Genomic DNA, 19,788 nt, shown 5'->3' on the forward strand with positions numbered 1-19,788 from the left:
TTCCTGTACTGATCAGGATCCCCGGAGTTAAAGGCAGCAGACCGGGCTCTAAGGTGGGTCCGGACCGCGTCAACCCAGGGCTTCTGATTAGGGAAAGACCGGACAGTCTTCTTCGGGACGATGTCCTCAATGCAATACTGGATGTAACTGGAAACAGTGTCTGTATACTCATTAATGTCCCCATCTGCTGCTTCCCGAAACATCAGCCAGTCAGTGTAGTCAAAACAGTCCTGGAGAGTCGCCACACTCTCGTCCCTCCATTGATGGACTGTCCTCTCAGCCGGTCTGACCTGTTTTAGCTTTTGTCTATATGCGGGGAGCAGAAGAATGGAGGTGTGATCAGCTTTACCAAAAGCAGGGCGTGGGAGGGCTTTGTAACTGTCCCGGAATGTCGTATAACAATGGTCAAGGGTCTGATCTCCACGTGTGAAGAAGTCAATGTGCTGATAGTATTTAGGCAGGACTTTCTTCATGTTGGCTCTGTTGAAATCACCAACCACAATAAAGGCTGCCTCTGGGTGCACATTCTCCAGACCGTTGATAATTCCATACAGTTCATCCAGAGCAGTAGCCTTATCTACTTGGGGGGGAATGTAGACTACACTCAGAACGACTGCAGTAAACTCCCGCGGTAGATAGAAGGGTCTGATTTTTACAGTCAACAGCTCGAGGACTGGAGAGCAGTGAGATGCTAGTACTGCTATGTCCGTAGCCCAACAAAAATTAACCATAACACAGACCCCTCCGCTTGCCTGAATCAGCTGTCCTGTCCTGACGGTGTATGCTGAATCCCAACGGAGTAACTGCCGCGTCGGATATCTCCGGGACGAGCCACGTCTCGACGAATGCCAATACACAGCAGTTCCTGATGTCCCGTTGGAATTTAATACGTGCATTCAGATCATCCATCTTGTTGTCGATGGACTGAACGTTGGCAAGTAGTATGGATGGTAGAGCAGGTTTGAAATACCTTTTCCGATTCCGAACGAGAACTCCAGCACGTCGGCCTCGTTTCTTCTTCCTCCGTCTTGTGGGTATATCCGACGGCGGAACAACAAAGAGCCCGCTGCAGTCCGAACTCGCACTCCGGAAAGTTGAATTAAAGTTCTTGTAGTAGTCCTCTCCGAGTGCAAATCTGATCTCCATAAGTGTCTGCTGGTCATATTGAATTAACGACACTGCAACATTAACGTAACAAACAACTAACAGTAACAAAACAAACAAAACGCTAGATAGTTTTGGCGGAGCTCTCATCAGTGCGACCATTCTGCGGCGCACCCTCTCACTGCACTAGGACCAGCATTAGGAGGACATGGTCCAGGACCAGTATTAAGAGGACATGGTCCAGGAACAGCATTAGGAGGAGATGGTCCACTACCAGCATTCGGAAGACCTGGTCCGAGACCAGCATTAGGAGGACATGGTTCAGGACCAGCAATAGGAGGACATGGTCCAGGACCAGCACTTGGAAGACCTGGTCCAGGAACAGCATTCGGAAGACCTGGTCCGAGACCAGCATTAGGAGGACATGGTTCAGGACCAGCACTAGGAAGACATGGTTCAGGACCAGCAATAGGAGGACATGGTCCAGGACCAGAACTTGGAAGACATGGTCCAGGAACAGCACTAAGAGGACCTGTTCCAGGAACAACAGTAGGAGAGCATGGCCCAGGACCAGCATGAGAAGGACCTGGTCCAGGACCAGCATTAAGAGGACATGGTCCAGGACCAGCATTATGAAGACTGTTTCTGCTCACGGCACAGAGGACACAAAGGATCGTGGGAAAGGAATTGGCTGACGGAGTTTTATGGATCCCCCCCACCCCCCTGCTGAAACCACAAGGATTAAAAGGACTCTGTTTTCTGTGACTCTGTAGGGAGTCTGGAGAATTTCAGATGGATTTCTACTCCTGGCAGGAGGTCTCAAATGACCTTTCCATCCGGCCTCGGGCTCAGGAGGAATGTACATTGTTATCGCGCTGTACAGCGCGATAACAATGTACAACAACACCAAGGAGTCAACGACACCAATGAAGTATATAAGATTATAATCCAATGAAGTAGATCATTAAGCTGTTGCTAACAATCCTGCAATAAACATAGAATCTGGATTTAAAGAGAGGTAGTCCTGAAGGTTTGTCATATGACCGTAGTAAAAGTGTAGTAATAGTCGTAACACTTCGAGCACTGCTGTGTGCACAACATCAATATAACTCTGAATGGTTATTTTAGTTCCTCGTCCACTGAACAGACCCTTCGAGCTTATTCCTAGTTATTTAAACCCATCCTGGCACCAAGAGCCAAGGTCCATTTAGAGGACAGCTGCCATAAACTGACGCAACTAATAGCTCCAGGGGGCCGGGTGGAGTGATCCAATAGGTAGCCCAGATCTAACATCTCTACGCCGGTGCAGAAGGTTCTGGGTCCCAGCAGCACTGACCTGACCCAGCAGCTCGGGCAGACCCAGCACTTGACCCGTGAACACCCCGCAGCAGATGAGGATGGAGTTGAACTGGCCGATGGACCCTCGGATGTGTCTCGGCGTGATTTCACCCAGGTACATGGGGAGGACGCTCAGAGCGATACCTGTGGAAACAACAACAAAACACAGACCTGTGATGAGTCACTGAACATGACACCGTCGCCTTCACCACCAAGTGGAACGACACAACCATCATCGATGAGGAGGGAGAGGGAGGTACTGGCAGAAAGCTTCTCCCTCTGCTGGACTTTTAACTTGAAGATGTTTGAAGTGCTTCCAACTCTTTATTGACACCAAGGAGTCAACATCCAGCAAGGAGTCAACGACACCAAGGAGTCAACGACACCAAGGAGTCAACGACATCAAGGAGTCAACGACACCAAGGAGTCAACGACACCAAGGAGTCAACAACACCAAGGAGTCAACGACATCAAGGAGTCAACGACACCAAGGAGTCAACAACACCAAGGAGTCAACATCCAGCAAGGAGTCAACAACACCAAGGAGTCAACGACACCAAGGAGTCAACAACACCAAGGAGTCAACGACATCAAGGAGTCAACATCCAGCAAGGAGTCAACAACACTAAGGAGTCAACAACACCAAGGAGTCAACAACACCAAGGAGTCAACGACATCAAGGAGTCAACATCCAGCAAGGAGTCAACAACACCAAGGAGTCAACAACACCAAGGAGTCAACATCCAGCAAGGAGTCAACGACACCAAGGAGTCAACGACACCAAGGAGTCAACGACATCAAGGAGTCAACGACACCAAGGAGTCAACGACACCAAGGAGTCAACGACATCAAGGAGTCAACGACACCAAGGAGTCAACGACACCAAGGAGTCAACGACACCAAGGAATCAACATCCAGCAAGGAGTCAACAACATCAAGGAGTCAACGACACCAAGGAGTCAACAACACCAAGGAGTCAACGACATCAAGGAGTCAACGACACCAAGGAGTCAACGACACCAAGGAATCAACATCCAGCAAGGAGTCAACGACATCAAGGAGTCAACGACACCAAGGAGTCAACGACACCAAGGAGTCAACGACACCAAGGAGTCAACGACATCAAGGAGTCAACGACACCAAGGAGTCAACATCCAGCAAGGAGTCAACGACATCAAGGAGTCAACATCCAGCAAGGAGTCAACGACACCAAAGAGTCAACGACACCAAGGAGTCAACGACACCAATGAGTCAACATCCAGCAAGGAGTCAACGACACCAAAGAGTCAACGACACCAAGGAGTCAACGACACCAAGGAGTCAACGACACCAAGGAGTCAACGACATCAAGGAGTCAACGACACCAAGGAGTCAACGACACCAAGGAGTCAACGACACCAAGGAGTCAACATCCAGCAAGGAGTCAACGACATCAAGGAGTCAACGACACCAAAGAGTCAACGACACCAAGGAGTCAACGACACCAAAGAGTCAACAACATCAAGGAGTCAACGACACCAAAGAGTCAACGACACCAAGGAGTCAACGACACCAAGGAGTCAACAACACCAAGGAGTCAACGACATCAAGGAGTCAACGACATCAAGGAGTCAACAACACCAAGGAGTCAACAACCAGCAAGGAGTCAACAACACCAAGGAGTCAACGACATCAAGGAGTCAACAACACCAAGGAGTCAACAACCAGCAAGGAGTCAACAACACCAAGGAGTCAACAACACCAAGGAGTCAACAACACCAAGGAGTCAACAACACCAAGGAGTCAACAACCAGCAAGGAGTCAACAACACCAAGGAGTCAACAACACCAAGGAGTCAACAACCAGCAGCTGGTTGCTGTTGTGGTCCGTGCTTTAATTAAACGGTAGAACATTCAACTCTATATTGATCTCCCTGATATGAGACGAGGTATCATAAACACTGTGATGTGTCTCTTCCTGGTTTTAAAGGCTATACATTACAGTCATTACATGTCATTTTCTAGTGATGTTTATATTGTCCAAAAAAATCAATATTTTCAACAACAACAAAAAAGCATCCAGGGCCAGGCAGACAATATTGTTGTAAAAATCAATATTCAGGCAGTCAACTGGTGATGTTGGGTTTTCTCCGTATCGCATGTCCTCAGAGCCCATTGGTCCGGAGCCTCGTCCTGTTTGGGGATGTGGGTCCTGTGGCTCGTGTTCGGTGCTCATCAAGACTGAGTCCATCACAGGCTCATTTTCTACCAGCAGCCGGTTTAATCCAAGCCGCTGTGTGCCGATGTTTTATGGCAGGGGTTCCCAAACTTTTTAGACCACGCACCCCCTTCTACATCCCGACCGGGTTCACGCACCCCCAATCCCCCACACCTTAAAAAAAACGCAACAGAATGCAAGAGTTGTTGACGGGGGGGGGGGTGCGAGTGACTTTTTCTTTGCTCCGTCCCGATGCGCGCAGACCGGCGTCGGAGCTCTGCGGCGACCACTACGGTCATGGAAAACCTGGAAAAGTCATGGAATTTTTAAATGGCTATTAGCAGGCCTAGAAGAGTAATTGAAAAAAATACAATCCCAAAATATTTGGAAAACTAATGCAAATTTGTTTTATTCAAATTTTAATTTACACGGTATATATACGGTATGCTTTGGAATTCTCATTGTTAGTTTAAATACCACATCTTCTCACTTTGTCACGTATAGACAGAGTTTTCACAAAATGTTTAATCATGGAAATTTGGTTTAAAGTCATGGAAAGGTCCTGGAGACCCACTGGTCAGCATGGTGATGAACCTGTTCACTGGTCATGTGGATGAACCTGTTCACTGGTCACCATGGTGATGAACCGTCACAAACAGACTGACAGCTTTCCTCTCCTGAGCAGTGGTCCCCATGTGGCCCCCTGAACAATACCAGAGACGCGTTACGAGTTATTCTTTTTTTCACCTGGCCCGCTGCCGTTGAGATTGCAGTGAGACGCGGAAAAAATGTGAAGTGGTGCTCTTCACAATAAAACATCTTTGATGGACGTGTCGCGTCTCGGCCAATCAGCGTTCAGATGTCCACAGCGTTTGGGAAGTTAGGTTAGCTTGAATGTTAGTCCGCTACATCTGCTGCTGTCACGCTGCACGGTGTAGCGATACTAACAAAGTACCCGTACGTTAAAAACGATGTGATTGAGCATATTTTTAGTATCGATACTTCATTAAAAGAGCGATCAGAGCGCACGCGCTGCTCCGCTCCGTTAAATGGTGTCTGCACGCGCAGCGCTCACAGCGAGTCGTGGCTTATCTCCGTTGCCTTTCTCCATGGAAAAATATTTTCCGCTATCCGCCATGGAATAAATAACCACGTTTTCGACGTTATACTCTTGTGGAAATGCCACACACGTCGTGACATGTAGCGCCCTGGTGTCTGGGTTCATAACGTCACCCGGAGGCTCACTTAGCTCCGTGAATGTCTCCGACTACGTGAATGACTTCCGCATCCAGCGCCACGTGAGCAGCAGCAGCCAATTAGATTCATCAACAGAGGAGCAGCTCAGCGCTGATTGGCTCTCACAACGCAGCGTTCCGTCTCTCCTCTCGCTCCGCTCTTGTTTCTCCTGCGCCGCTCTGCGCTCAACTCAACTTTGTTTATACTCCGTGACTTATTGAGCGCCGTAATAATCGCGCGACACAACGAATCGATAATGAAATTCGTTGCCAACTATTTTAATAATCGATTTTTATCGATTTTATCGATTCGTTGTTGCAGCCCTAACCCCTGCATTCAAACATTAAATAGCCTAGAGTTTTTTTCAGCGTAAGAAATACGATGTGTGGCGGGAGTGCGTGAGTTAAGACCGAAATGACACTTGAGAGCCCTGAGAATGTTTAATATTAATTATTACACCATTAGACCACCATTACATTTTTCCTCTCGCGCACCCCCTGGAGGCAGCTCGCGCATCCCCAGGGGTGCGCGCACCACACTTTGGGAATCCCTGTTTTATGGGAACTACAAGTCGGTCCCGGGCAGGGTTGCCAGGTCTGTGTGACAAAACCAGCCCAATGGCCAATCAAAACCAGCCCAAACCAGCCCAATGGCCAATAAAACAAGCCCAAAAAACAAGCCCAATATCAGAACTCAAAATATGCCTGTGCCAAACCATATACACTGCTTTTAAAGTCCAACAACATTGCTATCATTTCCAAATGTATTGTAATATCTACAAAGTAACACCAAATGGTTAGTATGCCAGCATTAAAAGCAGTTTTCCCGAAACAGTTATTTCACCTAGGTCCTAAAATGGCCTTGTGTAATTAGATACAGTATATTATCATAAATAAAATATAGCTCTGTGAAGGTGTAGACCAATTCACTGACGGACAAACTAACCTGTTGCTTTGTCTTGAGGCTTTCTCTTCCTTTTCTCTCTTCCTCCCTGCCTGGACAACATGAATGTACTGTTTTTACTTCATATGCATTTACTGTAGTTAATGCAATACCTTATTTCAACTGAAACACCTTATGTTGCTTCACTATATTTTTATCATATACTTATAGTTCAAACAATGTACGCACTCGACAACTGGAGAACGGAGCAGCATTTCGAATGTGTTTCCCCGTTTTGCTGTGGTTTTGGAGATCACTGTGGTGCGCACAAATCTCGGTTTTGCAGTACCGACAAAAAGCTTTGGTATCATCCCCAGCCACACGTTCTATCCATTCTTTAATTCCGTTTTCACTTTCCCATTCTTTCGTATATTTCTTCCCGTATTTAGCCCACTTACCGGGTGGCATGTTTCTCCAGTGTAGCTAGCTACACTAACTACCAGACCAGAGTTGGGATCGAGCGGGTCGCGGGAGACTGAGAGCGGCGAGAGCTTGAGGTGCGTGTGTGTATGTGGGCGTGTCCCATGTCCATGTGTGTACGTGCTGATCTGGAGTCAGTTTGGTAGGATTTGGGTAGAAATAAATTATTTCATTTAAAATATGGATTTTTATTTAAAGATATTCATGTAATTTGCATGCAAAATAGGTCTACCCGAACCAGCGGACAAGAAATTCAACCCGCGGCAACACTTCAAAAGTAGCCCAATTCCGCGGGAAAACCGCGGACCTGGCAACACTGGTCCCGGGGGGGAGGAACTCGCTTCGGGTCACGTCAGCCTCGATCACGATGATGGATGAGCACTGCTCCTCCGTGATTGGAGACATTTGAGTTAGATCTGTGATCAAAGTCTCCCTGATCACCGATGCACTCAGGGTTGCCACATAAAAAACACCCCTTTGGATATGGAAACTCCCACATGTCTGTTCCTCTGGGTGGAATATATCACACGCTGGATTTGCCTTCTTCCTCATTCATATTCCACAAAGAAAAAAGCCAATTTAATTACATTTGATTCGAAGCTGCTCGGTTCTCCGAGGACGCGTTCAGGTGAATCAGGTTAACGTGTGTTTTACATCTAAAGTGAGTTTACAGTGAGTTGAATGTGGTAAAAGATGCATTTAAGAGTTGTCGGGGAACATTCTCAAGAGCCGAATTACACCCACACAACTTTGGTGACTTTTTGTATTATTTGCTCGTCACATGTTGGTGGAGACGCAGCTGGGATAACGGCATGTGGGGAAATATAGAATATAAATAGAGAGATTTCACTGGTGCTTTATCACAGTTTGAGACGAGTGCTTTTTGCTTTGTAGAGTTGCATTGAAATGTGTTTTTCGGTTTAAAGGTTTAAACTACTTAACGGAGCTTTGCTTCGTTATATGGATCAATATAAATGATTTGGAGACTAAAGCGCCACAATAAAAGGGATGAAAAAGGGGCAAGTTGTTGTGTTGTTAGTGGAATCCAGTTTAAATCTGTGTAGATCAAGGGTGTCAAACTCATTTTCACCGTGGGCCATATCAGCATCATGGCCGCCTCTTAAAGGGCCAGTACTGAAACATAAATATATAAACTACTCACACATATTGTTAAATAACTCTCTTTGCATTTGATTATTGTTTATTTGAGTGTAGAAATGTTATACATAAGAACATTTCTCAAATGTTAAAATATAATTCCAATTAATTTGAAACCTTCAAAATAAAAGCACAGTATATTCTTCTTAAATGTCTTTAAGAAAAGGTGATCATATGTCTTTCAAGCCGTCAGGGGGCCACATCAAAAGAAAATGTCTCTAATATTATAACATCAATCCATTTACTTTGAAACCTTCAAAATAAAAGCAAGGGATATTTTTCTTAAATGTCTTTAAGAAAAGGTGATCTTATTCAATTCAATTCAGTTTATTTGTATAGCCCAATTTCACAAATTACAAATTTGTCTCGGAGTGCTTTACAATCTGTACACATAGACATCCCTGCCCCAAAACCTCACATCGGACCAGGAAAAACTCCCAAATAACCCTTCAGGGGGAAAAAAAGGGAAGAAACCTGGAGGAGAGCAACAGAGGAGGATCCCTCTCCAGGATGGACAGATGCAATAGATGTAATGTGTACAGAAGGACAGATTTAGAGTTAAAATACATTCAATGAATATGACAGAGTGTATGAATAGTTCATAGTAGGCATATTCCACGATGGAGACCTCCACGATCCATCAGGCAGATGGCGGTGGGGAGGAGGAGTGGGCGGAGTCTCAACAGTGGGCGGAGTCTCAACAGGACAGTGGCGTAGTCAGGAGCAGGAATTCCACGACCCAGACCTCGATGATCCATCAGGCAGATAGGATCTATGCCGTCTCATAGGGTCCGATGACCCCATGAGACGTGAAGTCAAAAGGACTCCGGGAGAAAGCAGAGTTAGTAACGTGTGATTGAGAGATGAAAATTCATCCTTAAGGAGAGAAAAAGAGGAGATAGGTACTCAGTGCATCCTAAACGTCCCCGCAGCTATAAGCCTATAGCAGCATATCAAGGGGCTGGACCAGGTGAACCTGATTCAGCCCTAACTATAAGCTCTGTCAAAGAGGAAGGTCTTAAGTCTACTCTTAAACGAGGTGACTGTGTCTGCCTCCCGGACTGAAATTGGAAGCTGGTTCCATAAAAGAGGAGCTTGATAACTAAAGGCTCTGGCTCCCATTCTACTTTTTAAGACTCTAGGAACTACAAGTAGTCCCGCATTTAGTGAGCGTAGCTCTCTAGTAGGGCAATATGGTACTACAAGCTCCTTAAGATATGATGGAGCATCACCAATCAAGGCTTTGTAGGTTAAGAGAAGAATTTTAAAAGTGATTCTTGATTTTACTGGGAGCCAGTGCAGAGCAGCTAGTGCAGGAGTGATGTGATCTCTTTTCTTAGTTTTAGTGAGAACACGAGCTGCAGCATTCTGGATCAACTGGAGGGACCTAAGAGATTTATTAGAGCAGCCTGCTAATAAGGAGTTGCAGTAATCCAGTCTCAAGTAACGAACGTGAACCAATTTTTCTGCATCTTTTGAGACAAGATGTGCCTGATTTTTGAAATATTACGTAGATGAAAGAATGCAGTCCTTGAGATTTGCTTTACGTGGGAGTTAAAGGACAAGTCCCGATCAAAGATAACGCCAAGATTCTTTACAGTGGTGTTGGATGCCAGGGCAATGCCGTCTACAGAATCCACATCACCAGATAATTGATCTCTGAGGTGCTCAGGGCCGATTAAAATTACTTGGTTTTGTCTGAGTTTAACATCAAGAAGTTGCAGGTCATCCATGTTTTTATGTCTTTAAGACATGCTTGAATTTTACAGAGTTGGTTGCTCTCCTCTGGTTTTATCGATAGATATAGTTGAGTATCATCTGCATAACAATGAAAGTTTATGGAGTGTTTCCTGATAATATTGCCCAAAGGAAGCATGTATAAGGTAAATAAAATTGGTCCAAGCACGGAACCTTGTGGAACTCCGTGATTAACGTTGGTGGTTATCGAAGCGTCATCGTTTACAAATACAAACTGAGATCGATCTGATAAATAGGATTTAAACCAAATTAGTGCCGTGCCTGAAATGCCAATCGACTGCTCCAGTCTCTGTAACAGGATGTCATGGTCAATGGTGTCGAATGCAGCACTAAGGTCTAACAAGACCAGCACAGAGAGGAGTCCTTTATCTGCTGCCATTAAGAGGTCATTTGTAATTTTCACCAGTGCCGTCTCGGTGCTGTGGTGTTTTCTAAATCCTGATTGAAATTTCTCAAATAAACTATTATGATGTAGAAAGTCGCACAACTGATTTGCGACCACTTTCTCAAGGATCTTGGAGAGGAAGGGAGGTTAGAGATCGGTCTGTAGTTAGCCAACACCTCTGGATCCAGAGTGGGCTTCTTCAGGAGAGGTTTAATAACAGCCACCTTGAAGGAGTGTGGTACGTGGCCTGTTAGCAGAGACACATTGATAATATCTAATAGAGAGCCGCCAATTAAAGGCAAAACGTCTTTAAGCAGCCTCGTCGGGATGGGGTCCAAGAGACAGGTAGACGGGTTAGAAGTAGAAACCGTTGAAGATAATTGATCACGGTTGATGGGAGAAAAGCCCTCCAAATATACACCAGGGCATACAGCGGTTTCCAAGGCCATTCCACTTGAGGACAGATTGGCACTGGTTATGGGCAAGAGAATATTAATCTTGTCCCTAATAGTTAAAATCTTTTCATTAAAGCCGTCAGGGGCCACATCAAATGATGTGTCGGGCCGCATTCGGCCCGCGGGCCTTGAGTTTGACACATGTGGTGTAGATGGATCAATTCCTCTCAAGTTGGGAAATTGCAATAGTCGAAAAAAATACGGGAGCTTGACAGTAACAGAACCATCCGGTGGACTCTGTGCTTGTTTTACATCATAACACGTTTTACTGAATGAAACTCACCAGAGTTCACCCCGATGACGAGCCGGCCGATGACGAGCATCTCGTAGGACTGGGCCGTCTCCCCCAGAGTCAGCAGCAGCGCCGCCAGCAGAGCGAAGATGTTGTTCAGCAGCAACGTTCCCTTCCTGGAGAAAAGAGGAACAACAAGTTAGAGTAAAAGTTCAAATCAAAGATTATTTATTCACTTCAGTTCAATTAGTCAAAAGAACAATGTTTTGTGGTGTAATATCTAAATAGCAGAACCACTCACAGATAGATAATCCACATAAAAAATGAAATAGCCTTTACAAAAAACAGGGTAAAAAAGGAGAAGGCCAGTTTGTATCTGAGTTTCTTCTTCTTTTTCTTCTTGTTGTTGTTGTTCTTCTTCTTTTGATGCATTAATGCAGCATACATTTTCCTAAATGGAACTGGCCTCAGATGGCATGAGTGGACTCACCTTCCCATCGCTTTGGTGATCACGGAGACGGACAGCGCTCCCAGGAGGCCTCCGATGGCAAATATGGAGACCGTGAGGGACCAGAGGAGGGTGGCCGTCTCCTCTGTGAGAGGCTCCCCGTACCTCTGGACCCATGTTCTGTTGTAGAAGGCTTTGATGTACTGCAGAACCCAAAGGACCATGTGAATGAACTGACACTCATATGTACAAGATGTGTCATAATAAAGTGTTTAATACCAAACTGGACCGCAAGCTCGAGGAACATTTACAAACCTTTGCCTTATATATATACAGGACTGTCTCAGAAAATTAGAATATTGTGATGAAGTTCTTTATTTTCTGTAATGCAATTAAAAAAACAAAAATGTCATGCATTCTGGATTCATTACAAATCAACTGAAATATTGCAAGCCTTTTATTCTTTTAATATTGCTGATTATGGCTTACAGCTTAAGAAAACTCAAATATCCTATCTCTAAATATTAGAATATCATGAAAAAGTATACTAGTAGGGTATTAAACAAATCACTTGAATTGTCTAATTAACTCGAAACACCTGCAAGGGTTTCCTGAGCCTTGACAAACACTTAGCTGTTATAAATCTTTTTTTACTTGGTCTGAGGAAATATTAAAATTTTATGAGATAGGATTTTAGAGTTTTCTTAAGCTGTAAGCCATAATCAGCAATATTAAAAGAATAAAAGGCTTGCAATATTTCAGTTGATTTGTAATGAATCCAGAATGCATGACATTTTGTTTTTAATTGCATTACAGAAATAAGAACTTTATCACAATATTCTAATTTTCTGAGACAGTCCTGTATATATATATTATATGTACAAATGAATAAATATGTATTTATATGTAAAAAAGTAATACATATACAGGACTTTCTCAGAAAATTAGAATATTGTGATAAAGTTCTTTATTTTCTGGAATGCAATTAAAAAACAAAAATGTCATGCATTCTGGATTCATTACAAATCAACTGAAATATTGCAAGCCTTTTATTCTTTTAATATTGCTGATTATGGCTTACAGCTTAAGAAAACTCTAAAATCCTATCTCATAAAATTAGAATATTTCCTCAGACCAAGTAAAAAAAAGATTTATAACAGCAAAACAAAATCAAACATTTGAAAATGTCCATTAATGCACTCAGTACTTGGTTGGGAATCCTTTTGCACGGATTACTGCATCAATGCGGCGTGGCATGGAGACAATCAGCCTGTGGCATTGCTGAGGGTTTATGGATGCCCAGGATGCTTCAATAGCGGCCTTTAGCTCATTTGCATTGTTGGGTCTGGTGTCTTTCAGCTTCTTCTTCATAATACCCCACAAATTCTCTATGGGGTTCAGGTCAGGGAATTGGCAGGCCAATCGAGGACAGTAATGCCATGGTCAGTACACCAGTTACTGGTGGTTTTGGCACTGTGGGCAGGTGCCAGATCATGCTGGAAAATGAAATCCTCATCTCCATAGAGCTTTTCAGCAGACGGAAGCATGTAGTGCTCTAAAATCTCTTGGTACACAGCTGCATTTACTCTGGACTTGATGAAACACAGTGGACCAACACCAGCAGCTGACATGGCTCCCCAAACCATCACTGACTGTGGGAACTTCACACTGGATTTCAAGCAACTTGGATTTTGCACCTCTCTTTTTGTGTCTTACCCTCCTGATGGAGGGTGTCAATGATGGTCCTCTGGACAGCAGTCAGATCAGCAGTCTTCCCATACTTGTGATTTAGTTTACTGAACCAAGCTGAGTGTTTTCAAGGCTCAGGAAACCCTTGCAGGTGTTTCGAGTTAATTAGACGATTCAAGTGATTTGTTTAATACCCTACTAGTATATTTTTCATGATATTCTAATATTTAGAGATAGGATATTTGAGTTTTCTTAAGCTGTAAGCCATAATCAGCAATATTAAAAGAATAAAAGGCTTGCAATATTTCAGTTGATTTGTAATGAATCCAGAATGCATGACATTTTTGTTTTTTTAATTGCATTACAGAAAATAAAGAACTTTATCACAATATTCTAATTTTCTGAGACAGTCCTGTATATGTATTAACAAAAAAACATATATATATATATGTATAAATATATATATATATATATATATAGATAAATAATTTAAAAAAATATATTCATTCATACATACAACCTGAGTGACAGCATAGAAAACCAAATCACATTCTATTTTGCGATAAGCGTTTCACATTTGAGATTATTTAGTGTCTGGCAGCTCAGGGCCATGAAAGTAAGGATTCAAACGGCCTCCTCGGGTCCTGTTTGTGCTGCAGGGGGGGGGGGTCACTGAAGCTCAGGTTTCCCAATCCCACGGGAAATCAATATTTGAGGTCTGACTCACCAGAGCCGGAGCGTTGACCACGGAGAGGTTGTAACCATATATGAACGACGAACCCAGGGCACCGAAGAAGGCCGCGCTCAGCAGGCAGCCGGTGACCGGCTGCTGAAGAGAGAGAGAGAGAGAGAGAGAGAGAGAGAGAGAGAGAGAGAGAGAGCACACGTAACACAACAAACAACAACAAAGCGGCAATGACGTCGCTGCAGGACGATGTCAAGGTCAACTCAACGAGGTCATTTACAGGCCCAGGGGAAAAGTTGTTATTCCCTTTATTTTGAGTGAGTCAGTGCTTACACAACATGCATGCATGTTTAACTCATTGACCTCCCTGCATGTGTTTACATGCCTGATGTGGCGATGACCCCGCCGCTCCCCCCCCCCCCCACCCACCCACACACACACACACACACACACAGGCACACTATGCAATGCAGTGTTTGACTATTAAGGCCCAACAGGAGTGTGAAGATGAAATAAAACATGGCTGCTGTAAGTTATTTGAGCAGCGTGCACTTATTTCAAACAGTTAGTGAACTTAGAAGCAACCCACACAATATATTATAGTTACCGCCTGGAGAGTTCTGCCATATGCTGCGTAGGAGGTTTGCAAAATCAACATTGTTTCTGCTCATGTTGTCGTAAAAAAGAACGCCTGGAATATGCAGATTCCTCCGTTCTCATTTGCATATGTTACCACTTAATTCAAAAGGCATATATGCAACTTTTCTGCTTTTGCATCATAAATGATTCCTGCGAGTTTTCTAGAAGTGTGATCTTAGAATTTGAAAAAAACGGTTTGTGTGTTGGCCATGTCAGGAGGTACTGGTGCCCTCAGTGGGCAGATGTTTATACATCAAGCATCAGGTATTAGACAGGGGTCCCTTTTGAAGCTCTCAAACACCACTTGTTAAGCCTGTATCAGGTATTAGATGGGGGTCCCTTTGTAGCCTATCAGGTATTAGATGGGGGTCCCTTTTGGGGCTGTTAAGCACCACTTGTTTAGCTAGTAGATCAGGTATTAGATGGGGTTCCGTTTTGGAGCTCTCATGCAGCACTTAGCTTGTAGCCTATAAGGTATTAGATGGGGGTCCCTTTGTGGCCTATGAGGTATTAGATGGGGGTCCCTTTGTGGCCTATCGGGTATTAGATGGGGGTCCATTAAGTTGAAGCTCTCAAGCACCATTTGTTTAGCTTGTAGGCTATCAGGTATTAGACGGGGGTCCCTTTTGGAGCTCTTAAACATCACTTGTAACCGATAGCTTGTATCAGGTATTAGATGGAGTCCCTTTAGAAGCTCTCTGTCATCATTTAGCTCGTATCAGGTATTAGACGGGGGTCCATTTCAGGCTTTTGAGGCTCAAATGTTAGAACAGGGCTCTCAAGTTTTGAAGACAGGCAAGAGTGACATTTCCATCAGCAGCCCCCCCCCCCCACACACACACACACATACACACAATAAATTGGTTATTACAGCTTGAACAGCGTATGCATATTCTTAGAAATAGCTCATATGATTTATTACGATGAAGTGAATTCTAAAAAGTGTTCATACAAATGTCTCATATCCTCTTTGGCAGCTTTCAGTAAAATAGAAATACATAAAAAATCAATATGTAGAGGTATGTGTCAAATATATTTAATGTAATAGATAGATAGATAGATAGATATATACTTTATTAATCCCCAATATTATTTATACATGCATCACAACCATCCAGTAAAGCAAAAACACTGTTTCATTGATCGTTTTAATTTAGCTACTGGATGAAAGATAACTTCATTGTCGGTGGGTAACGTAGATAACGGGGGTGAAAACATGTGCATGCCAAATAATAATAAAAAGATTACGCTTGTGGAGCAATAACTGTGCTGAGATCTTTCCAAGTTGGCAGGCTCATCACACCAGAGTCAGACTTTGGAAGATTATCTCTGAGGAGTGTTTTTTGTCGAATCGTGTGAGGCTCTAATTTCATATTTAATGGCGAGTCATAAATACACACTCACTGATAGACGAAGCAGTAAACGCTTATTATGTCGTAAGTTTCACTAATATTTTCTGTTCGCTGAGCTTTATTTGGTATATGTTTTAAGTCTCTTCAATGTGAACGTCCCCTCGATATTAATACATATGAAAAATAATATTTTAAAATAATTTAGGCTTAAAATTTTTATTTTTTTAAACGTGTCAATGTAGTTTTTTTCTTCTTCTCGTGACTTAAATCTAATATTAATGTGATTTTTAGCACATATTTAAACAGTAGAGAGGGGCCTCTTGCTCAGCTGGAGGTCCAAATGCATTTCAAGTCTGCTACATCATATCTGGGGAATGTATGACGCAACATGTTTTCATATTTATCTAAGATTTCATATATCACAAAAGAAGCCATCATAGAGACCATAACGATACGAGCTCTGAGTTAACGAGGCTTACCTGTTGGGGGGTCTTCGGGTCGCTCGTCTGGAGCTTCGCCCGCTGCTCTTTCGGTGGTTTGTGCATTTCAACGTTTCAACGATCTGAAATGAGAAAGTTCATCTCACTTCACACGACGAGAATAAGAATAAGAAGACGAGACGCGTTTCACAACAAGGAGGGGGACGTGGAATTAATCATAGAAAGCACCCGAGTGGGAGAGGAAACGAGAAAGCCTCAATATGCTGATACACACACACTGACACACACACACACACACACACACACACACACACACACACACACACACAGGACACACAGGACACCAGTAGATTGCACTGATGACAAATGAACAGCTTCACCATGGCGTCGGTGAGAAGCATTGGATCTTTTACCCAATTTCTCCACAACATTAAACTAAGTCTGGGTGTGTTCTGCTGGCTAAGTGCGATACAGCAAATTTAAAGCCAGAATCCGCCCCCTAGTGGTCATCAGCATGGACGGATTAAGAAACCACGGGCCCCTAGGCCTGGACGTGTCAAGGGCCCCCCCCCCCCACCCGCAAAAAAAATATATATATATAAAAAAATTTTTTTTACATCGCTAACAAAACAGTCCGTATGGAACAACGATACCGGAGCTGAGCAGACAACATAACGCGAATTATATGACCATGACATGAATGACTTAAGCCTAGCATATACCGGCTATGGCCCATCGTGTCATATCATCATATCAATACAAAGTTAATAACAGCTACTTCACGCAGAGGCTCTGGATTAGGGGCCCCCTGAGCTCATGGGCCCCTGGTGCCGGTAGGCTCGTTCGGTAATCCATCCTCAGTAGGACTATTGGGGCCCTGTTACTGACATGAATGACTTAAGCCTAGCATATACCGCCACGGCGCATCGTGTCATATCATCATATTCATATCAATACAATGTTAATAACAGCGACGTCACGTGAGGCTCAGGCCCAGGGGCCCCTGAGCTCATGGGCCCCTGAGCCTCACGGGCCCTGAGCTCACGGGCCCCTGAACTCATGGGCCCTTAATCCATCCCTGGTCATCAGCCCTGAGCTCATGGGCCCTGAGCTCATGGGCCCTTGAGCTCATGGGCCCCTGGGCTCACCCGAACCCCTGGGGCCCACCCCAATCGGTGCCATGGGCCGGCCGTCATATCAAAAAGGCGGAGGATGCCTCCAGGTGAATGTACATGTGTACCTGAGGCATACTGAGGGGTCACTTTGTATCAGGTATTAGACAGGGTCCCTTTTGGAGCTCTCAAGCACTATACTTGTATAGCTCGTATCAGGTATTAGACGGGGGTCCCTTTAGAAGCTCTCAAGTACCATTTAGCTTGTATCAGGTTTTAGCCAGGGGTCCCTTTGTATCTGGTATTAGACGGGGTCCCGGCTTTGTATCAGGTATTAGACAGGGTCCCTTTGTATCAGGTATTAGACAGGGTCACTTTGTATCAGGTATTAGACGGGGTTCCGGCTTTGTATCAGGTATTAGACAGGGTCCCTTTGTATCAGGTATTAGACAGGGTCCCTTTGTATCAGGTATTAGACGGGGTCCCTTTGTATCAGGTATTAGACGGGGGTCCCTTGGTATCAGGTATTAGACGGGGTCCCTTTGTATCAGGTATTAGACAGGGGTCCCTTGGTATCAGGTATTAGACGGGGTCCCTTGGTATCATATATTAGACGGGGTCCCTTTGTATCAGATATTAGACAGGGTCCCTTTGTATCAGGTATTAGACGGGGTCCCTTGGTATCATATATTAGACGGGGTCCCTTTGTATCAGGTATTAGACGGGGGTCCCTTGGTATCAGGTATTAGACGGGGGTCCCTTGGTATCATATATTAGACGGGGTCCCTTTGTATCAGGTATTAGACGGGGGTCCCTTGGTATCAGGTATTAGACGGGGGTCCCTTTCAGGCCTTTTGAGGTTTAAATGTTAAAACACACTCTGCAGCCCTGCAGTGTTTCAGCTCTCAAAGCAGATAAAAAGGAGGTTGTGACGGCTTCAGAGGAGACACCTGTTGGTCCACAGAGGACATCGAGTCTCTTTGATCACCGGGAGCTGTGGGTTTGACTTCCTCTCATCTCTGGAACGTCCCAGGAGTCGTTGTCCACCTCTAACTTCATTTTGATAGTCTCGGGGGGGGTTTCGATATTTGAGATCACGAGATAATTACACCGACCGCGCGGCGGCCCGACGACATGCCCCAAAGGTGCAAAGGGTAAATATTACATAATGGCGCCACGCGTCTTTTATTTTATTATTTTATTGATTATGATGTAAGATACAGTCTGTTTACCGTCACGCCGCCAACACACACAAACATGTGGAAATAATCTTCATCCAGCACAAACTTTGACGAGCGTACAGAAAACCATAAAGTAACAACACGGTGTGCACGACAGGTGTCAGACAACTGGATAACATCTAAAGTCTTACACCACACAGACCCTGGTGGCATCGAGGATAAACACACACATAGAAAACATTTCCACGAGAAGTACCCCCTGTGAACACTTACCCAGGCGGCAGGTTGTGTATCCGACACTTCCAGGAAGACGACCGGCCCAAGGTTACCTGGACATGACAGCCAGTCGGACATTTACATTGACGAATGGTTAACTTGGATAAGCCCCGCCCCGTCGTCTTTCTATTGGTGGTGGGCTGCTTACATTAACTACATGTCTGTGACCTGCCTTCACACACACACACACCCCCTTTGAAAGGTGTTAACCCCATAGTTGGTTGTGTGTGTGTGTGTGTGTGTGTGTGTGTGTGTGTGTATGGGGGGGTGCATATAGTGTTGTTGTTTTAATCCTGCTGTCTGAGTCACTACATCATAGTACTCCATGTGTGCATTGATTCAGCTGCTGCTGTGTCGACCTGTTTGACCTGTTTGACCCGTTTGACCTGTTCGACCCGTTCGACCTGTTCGACCTGTTTGACCTGTTCGACCTGTTTGACCCGTTCGACCCGTTCGACCTGTTCGACCCGTTCGACCTGTTCGACCTGTTTGACCTGTTTGACCTGTTTGACCCGTTCGACCCGTTTGACCTGTTTGACCCGTTCGACCTGTTTGACCTGTTTGACCCGTTCGACCTGTTTGACCTGTTTGACCTGTTTGACCTGTTCGACCTGTTTGACCCGTTCGACCTGTTTGACCTGTTTGACCTGTTCGACCTGTTTGACCCGTTCGACCTGTTTGACCGTTGACCCGTTCGACCTGTTTGACCTGTTCGACCTGTTAGACCTGTTCGACCCGTTCG

The 19,788-nt window shown here is 44.6% G+C and overlaps 1 protein-coding gene across 8 annotated transcripts in view; it reads right to left on the reverse strand.

Moving 5' to 3' along the window:
* slc2a9l2 (solute carrier family 2 member 9, like 2) overlaps window positions 1-19,788 on the reverse strand; it is an 81,382-nt gene that overhangs the window by 59,521 nt on the left and 2,073 nt on the right. For 3 of the 8 annotated variants that reach the window (XM_056436956.1, XM_056436954.1, XM_056436955.1), the window contains exons 1-6: window positions 19,044-19,150; window positions 16,517-16,599; window positions 14,089-14,190; window positions 11,715-11,875; window positions 11,276-11,400; window positions 2,441-2,586 (exon numbers count right to left, since the gene is read on the reverse strand). In XM_056436956.1, coding sequence (XP_056292931.1) covers window positions 2,441-2,586; window positions 11,276-11,400; window positions 11,715-11,875; window positions 14,089-14,190; window positions 16,517-16,582 — 600 coding nt within the window. In that variant the 5' untranslated portion in view covers window positions 16,583-16,599; window positions 19,044-19,150. Of the gene's footprint in view, window positions 1-2,440; window positions 2,587-6,819; window positions 6,870-7,005; window positions 7,315-11,275; window positions 11,401-11,714; window positions 11,876-14,088; window positions 14,191-16,516; window positions 16,600-19,043; window positions 19,151-19,788 lie in introns of those variants that run through there. The other 5 variants (XM_056436952.1, XM_056436951.1, XM_056436950.1 and 2 more) reach the window with 4 other exon arrangements.

This window comes from Pseudoliparis swirei, chromosome 18 (assembly GCF_029220125.1).
Source record: "Pseudoliparis swirei isolate HS2019 ecotype Mariana Trench chromosome 18, NWPU_hadal_v1, whole genome shotgun sequence".
Taxonomy (NCBI): Eukaryota; Metazoa; Chordata; class Actinopteri; order Perciformes; family Liparidae; genus Pseudoliparis; species Pseudoliparis swirei.